This window comes from Olea europaea, chromosome 20 (genome assembly GCF_002742605.1).
Source record: "Olea europaea var. sylvestris chromosome 20, O_europaea_v1, whole genome shotgun sequence".
Classification (NCBI taxonomy): Eukaryota; Viridiplantae; Streptophyta; class Magnoliopsida; order Lamiales; family Oleaceae; genus Olea; species Olea europaea.
The window spans coordinates 18927596-18934584 of record NC_036256.1 but is presented as its reverse complement, the minus strand read 5'-3'; the positions used below and the strand labels follow the sequence as shown (position 1 = coordinate 18934584).

General features: G+C 33.0%; 1 protein-coding gene across 1 annotated transcript; it reads right to left on the bottom strand.

Annotated features, from left to right (window-relative positions):
* Window positions 1-6: 6 nt before the first annotated feature.
* Window positions 7-1197, bottom strand: LOC111369255 (transmembrane protein 45A-like). The gene has a single exon (XM_022990708.1). It carries the CDS (start codon window positions 1166-1168, stop codon window positions 218-220), a length of 951 nt encoding a protein of 316 aa, XP_022846476.1. The 5' UTR covers window positions 1169-1197; the 3' UTR covers window positions 7-217.
* Window positions 1198-6989: the final 5792 nt, after the last annotated feature.

Here is a 6989-nt window from a genome sequence, read left to right as displayed (position 1 = left end):
CCTCTTTAATAGATGACTTTTTGCGTACGTACATGCACAAAAGGTTAAAACCAAATAAATAATCACTGTACTTTTTTCCTTAAATTTTATTTTTCCTATGGGAATGACATTTGCTTCACTAAGGCAACGTTATTCTTGTCTTAATTAAACAAACTGAATTCCCACCAAACCTAATATTTTCACACAATTACCATCCCTTTTTACCTACCTATACTTTCTACCTTTCTATGTCCAAAGGGGCAAATGATTTTCCCATTTGCAGAAAACTACTCATGGGATCGTTGAGTTTGCCTTTCTTCTGTGCCTCGACGTCATCCTTATCTTCATCTTCCTCTTCTTGTTCTTCAAATTTCGTTATTGATTGGTATTTGACTTTTTCTTGATAAAATTTGACTATGAATAAATAAAGTGAAACTGAAAAAATTGTCACACCCACGACGTACCAACTGAATTGAATGTTGACTAGAGATTTAGCTCGTTCTAGGGCTTCTTCCCTGTGGCACCGGACAACTTTGTGACCTTTTTCCAAGTTCATGAAACAACCTTTGGGTATGAACTCAGGTGTCCAAAGCATGAACCCCATGACCATAAGCCAAACACCTTGGAACATAATGCTAATAGACCTTGCAAAGCTATTCATGAAACTCTTGGGATAATTTATGCCCAAAAGAGTGGTTGCAAAAGAGGTGAAGATTGCAATTTGAAGAAGCCAATGGTATTGGCCCTCAATCCCCATATGATCAGCAGAGTGGAGATGGAAAAGTAGTATCTGCTGGCCAAAGGCTATGGCACCAAGCATATAGGTGAGTCCATATTGTGTTGGTGGAGCAAGTTTATCTAGTAGAATTGAGAAAGCTGCATACACGAAAAGGGTGATGGAAATATTTGAATGTTCAAAGTTTTGGAGATGATTGGAAGGGATGGTTCCGTCAGGATCTAGAGGTTGGTGGCGGTCTGGGCCGATAAAAAGCTCCATGGCTATGGACATGGTGCTGCCTGCCATGATCAAGAAAAGCTCTAAATACCTTATCTTTGAAGTTGGGAACCATGGCAAAGATGTGTAGGATTTTGGGCTAATGACATGGTTCTTGATGTGGTTAATCAAGTGCCAAAACCCAATGATAAAGAAGCCAAATCCAGGTGCCACATGCCCCACAAGACTTCCCATGTTTAGTGTCGAGAACGTTGAGGAGAAGGACAAAAAATGGATGTTAGATAAAAATGGGCACGAGAAGAGGGGTTTTATATGTAGTAGAAGAAGAAATTTTGAAGGTCTAGAGGGTTCCATGAGGGGTAGAAAGTATGAAAATTGGAACTTTTGACTTGAGGAATAAATTAGACTAATTAGTAATGAGTTGACCAAAGACCCTTATCTATTATTAACTTGGATATGAGATGAGGTGGGCAACGGAATAAGTTAGATTAACTAGTAAAGAGTTGATCGAGACCCTTTTCTATTAACTTGGATACAGAGGAATTGTTGCCAGAAATCCACAGCTAATTCTCGACAAATTGCTATCAAATGTCTTCTGATAGAATTTTGACAGTAATTTTCTTTACATGCGACAGATCTGACTTTGATATGAGATGAGATGCGCAATTTTTAATTCTAGAACACATAGAGGACAATTGAACTCTTTAAAAAAAAAAAAAAACATTAATTACCATGCTTATTGTTGACATTCATTCACCACGAGAACTAATTCAACTGAATAAGCCCCTCATCTCAGATCATGTAAATAGTTTTATGGTGTGTTAATTTGATTGATTTCGATACCTAATTCTACTAGTTTAGTAACGAAAACTTTCAAAGCGCGAATGCTCAAAGGGCAATTAAACTCTCCAAAGTGTCAAAACATTTAATGTGCGTTTTTTGATATTAACTCAACATGAGAACTTCAAATTCAACTGACTCGGTTGTATTATATGTACATAATAATTTACATACATATAATGTGGTGATATATAATTAGGACAGAATTTCTTCAACTTTCTTCAATCAAATTTAAAAAATAAAAAAATCTCCACTTTCTTCTTGACACATTATTAGTATATAAACCATTATGTAACTTCATTATGTACAAAAAACATTATTCCAACTAAATACGCAAACAAATTACTAGGTATGGAAAACATTCTTTTACTTTGAAAAGCTAATTCTCCTAATTTTCCCTCTTTATCTTATATTTTCGATCGAAATTAAAATAATCCTACTTGTACATAATCATATACAGATAGATTTATTGATTGATGGTATTGATAGTATTAACTGACTTCATTTCATTCATTCTATTTTCTCTCTCTTCTACATCATCAATATATAAACCAATCTATGAGCCTATTCGGTAGGGATTTTGAGAATTGATTTTTTTACGGTTAGAAGAAAAGTGGGGGCCATTTGTGAGAAAAGAAGTAAAAAATGATGGTTGAAATAGTGAAATAACAATCAAAAAATCAATTTTCTGAGATGAAAAATCACTCCCAAACAAGCTATATATACAATAGGGACTAACTTGTCACCGAACAATAGGTTAGGGACTAGTGATGCAATTATACCCTAATTTTCGATTATACCTAATACATCCCTAAGATTAGAATATAAATGACTCGTATGATTGGACATGAGATTACTTTATCCTCGACGATCACATCATGAATAATTAGCGAATTAAACTAAGCAAAATGGAATGGCAGCGTGAGTTGAAAACAAGCAAGGAAAAAGCGAAGCTGATGATAATCTTGTTTGATAATAACTATGATCACTTTATTACGATGATTCGTTAGCAAAAATTTGGTGGGTCGAACTCTAATAACTGGCTTTAAAGGATCACGTGTATCGTGCTGACTGTGTTGCAAACTCGAATAAGAATTAATAAAAAAAAAATTTCTTTAATTCTCTCAATCAAGAACGTTACTATATATTCATTAAACTTTATAATGAAGATATATAGATTTACAATCGTACATAAATTGATAATTATTTTTTTATTGGATCTGAATCACCAACTTCAAATTTTGTAATTCACAAATTTTCAACTTTTAATTCAAGAACTTGGTGATTCAATCCCTCGAGTCTTCCATGGTATTTGCCAGAGAACTTGTTCTCTCAATCCTTTTTTTTTTTTTTTGAGAATTTCGCCAGAGAACTTGTTCGAGTCAAGGAGGAGTTCTTCCCAAATCCAATTATTCGATAGAGTAAGTCTCGAGAGTATTCGCCAATATCTCTTTCGCCAGCTCTCCAATGAAGAAATTATCATTCAGCTCAAGCACTTCCAACGGTGGCAAATTGAAACACCCCATCGGAATTGTTCTGTTTAAGTAATTCTTCTTTATTCTGATCCGAGTCAAGGACTTGCACTCACCCAACTCATTAGGAATCGGACCATCGAAAGAAGTATCCAATAAGTGACTCTTTAAGCACAGTGCTTAATAAAAAAATTTATAGCTGAGGGTTTCATGATAAGTAGTCATCCAGAACTTCTAAATTTTCGAAATCGACACTACTTGATAACACTTTATAAGTACAATAATTGTGCAGGTAAAATGTCACGTCAACATTGATGTTATTAGTGCACCTTTTGAACCTTTATTAAGCATGCCAATTTAAAGGTTAACCCCTAACCTTAAGGGTCCCCCACCACCACTGCTCTGGAGCATCGTGAGGGAGGTAAATTGCAAGTTATGCCTCCAAGGGTACAGGGTGAAAGGCTGCTTGTATACTTGCACTTACCCAAGAGAAAAATCCATATTTCAGGATTCGAACCCTTGACGCAGCAGCTTCAAGCAAAGTTGGATTTCTCCACCCTCCCCTTTTACCACTTGAAGATGTGCCCTGGGGGCTTAAGCATGCCAATTTAGCATTGACACACGTTGGACTATTTGTATCTCGAAATCATCTTGTATCGAAAAGAATCAATAGTTACTGAACAATTTGTTTTAAAGAAAATATCGTTGGTGATTATTTATTAACAAAAGAATAAATAAAATAATAATAATAATAATAATAGCAAAAATATAAAAATGAAAAGTGCACTTAGAGATTGCATTCTTAGCCCCTGTTTAGTGTAAATTAAAATAAGATATTTAGTAATATTTTTTCTAAAAATTGATGAAATATGTAGTTAAAAAGTTCCAAGTCTTATGAAATGTAAAGTTAAAAATTATTTATTGACTTTGATTTTAAAACCAAATTTTAATCTATACGAACCAAAGACTTAATTTCATCAATATGTTGAAATTTCATCATTTAATTTCTAAGTGTAACGCTAGTTAACCTTATTGGGATTATAATCTTAGTTTATGTACTTTGAAAAGCTAATTCTCCTAATTTTCCCTCTTTATCTTATATTTTCGATCGAAATTAAAATAATCCTACTTGTACATAATCATATACAGATAGATTTATTGATTGATGGTATTGATAGTATTAACTGACTTCATTTCATTCATTCTATTTTCTCTCTCTTCTACATCATCAATATATAAACCAATCTATGAGCCTATTCGGTAGGGATTTTGAGAATTGATTTTTTTACGGTTAGAAGAAAAGTGGGGGCCATTTGTGAGAAAAGAAGTAAAAAATGATGGTTGAAATAGTGAAATAACAATCAAAAAATCAATTTTCTGAGATGAAAAATCACTCCCAAACAAGCTATATATACAATAGGGACTAACTTGTCACCGAACAATAGGTTAGGGACTAGTGATGCAATTATACCCTAATTTTCGATTATACCTAATACATCCCTAAGATTAGAATATAAATGACTCGTATGATTGGACATGAGATTACTTTATCCTCGACGATCACATCATGAATAATTAGCGAATTAAACTAAGCAAAATGGAATGGCAGCGTGAGTTGAAAACAAGCAAGGAAAAAGCGAAGCTGATGATAATCTTGTTTGATAATAACTATGATCACTTTATTACGATGATTCGTTAGCAAAAATTTGGTGGGTCGAACTCTAATAACTGGCTTTAAAGGATCACGTGTATCGTGCTGACTGTGTTGCAAACTCGAATAAGAATTAATAAAAAAAAAATTTCTTTAATTCTCTCAATCAAGAACGTTACTATATATTCATTAAACTTTATAATGAAGATATATAGATTTACAATCGTACATAAATTGATAATTATTTTTTTATTGGATCTGAATCACCAACTTCAAATTTTGTAATTCACAAATTTTCAACTTTTAATTCAAGAACTTGGTGATTCAATCCCTCGAGTCTTCCATGGTATTTGCCAGAGAACTTGTTCTCTCAATCCTTTTTTTTTTTTTTTGAGAATTTCGCCAGAGAACTTGTTCGAGTCAAGGAGGAGTTCTTCCCAAATCCAATTATTCGATAGAGTAAGTCTCGAGAGTATTCGCCAATATCTCTTTCGCCAGCTCTCCAATGAAGAAATTATCATTCAGCTCAAGCACTTCCAACGGTGGCAAATTGAAACACCCCATCGGAATTGTTCTGTTTAAGTAATTCTTCTTTATTCTGATCCGAGTCAAGGACTTGCACTCACCCAACTCATTAGGAATCGGACCATCGAAAGAAGTATCCAATAAGTGACTCTTTAAGCACAGTGCTTAATAAAAAAATTTATAGCTGAGGGTTTCATGATAAGTAGTCATCCAGAACTTCTAAATTTTCGAAATCGACACTACTTGATAACACTTTATAAGTACAATAATTGTGCAGGTAAAATGTCACGTCAACATTGATGTTATTAGTGCACCTTTTGAACCTTTATTAAGCATGCCAATTTAAAGGTTAACCCCTAACCTTAAGGGTCCCCCACCACCACTGCTCTGGAGCATCGTGAGGGAGGTAAATTGCAAGTTATGCCTCCAAGGGTACAGGGTGAAAGGCTGCTTGTATACTTGCACTTACCCAAGAGAAAAATCCATATTTCAGGATTCGAACCCTTGACGCAGCAGCTTCAAGCAAAGTTGGATTTCTCCACCCTCCCCTTTTACCACTTGAAGATGTGCCCTGGGGGCTTAAGCATGCCAATTTAGCATTGACACACGTTGGACTATTTGTATCTCGAAATCATCTTGTATCGAAAAGAATCAATAGTTACTGAACAATTTGTTTTAAAGAAAATATCGTTGGTGATTATTTATTAACAAAAGAATAAATAAAATAATAATAATAATAATAATAGCAAAAATATAAAAATGAAAAGTGCACTTAGAGATTGCATTCTTAGCCCCTGTTTAGTGTAAATTAAAATAAGATATTTAGTAATATTTTTTCTAAAAATTGATGAAATATGTAGTTAAAAAGTTCCAAGTCTTATGAAATGTAAAGTTAAAAATTATTTATTGACTTTGATTTTAAAACCAAATTTTAATCTATACGAACCAAAGACTTAATTTCATCAATATGTTGAAATTTCATCATTTAATTTCTAAGTGTAACGCTAGTTAACCTTATTGGGATTATAATCTTAGTTTATGTGACATTAAATGATAAGTACAATTAAATAAATCATTTAATTTCACATTTCAGTTAGTATATCATTTAATGCTACATTAGCGCCACATAAATTTGTTATAATCTGACTAAATATCATTATTCAATTTCCAATGCATCCTGTTAATAACTTGAGTTTACGTATTAATAACCATTATCTTGGTATAATTGTTCACATTATTTACAAAATTTCTAATGTTACTAATCATCCTAAATACTTTTTAAATAACTTTTCTTTATCAAAACATGTAGCATGTAATGTCTACGAAACTTCACAATAAAAATTGTAAATTTTACGTACTAAACGTGTTATAATACTTAGCAATAATAAATAATAAATAAATAATTTCGTAAGTCAATGAGTCATGACAAGAATAAAGAGAGATTGGAAATGAAAGTGGGAAACGACCACCGATTTCTATAGTCCCTTTTGTGAATAATATTCCACTTTGCCTTCAATGCCACCCTAAAACACACATATTTTTGTCAATCTGTATATAATAACCAGGT

What these genes read in the sequence shown, in the direction of transcription:
- LOC111369255 (XM_022990708.1), bottom strand. Translation starts at nt 1,168, where the DNA reads ATGGGAAGTCTTGTGGGGCATGTGGCACCTGGATTTGGCTTCTTTATC.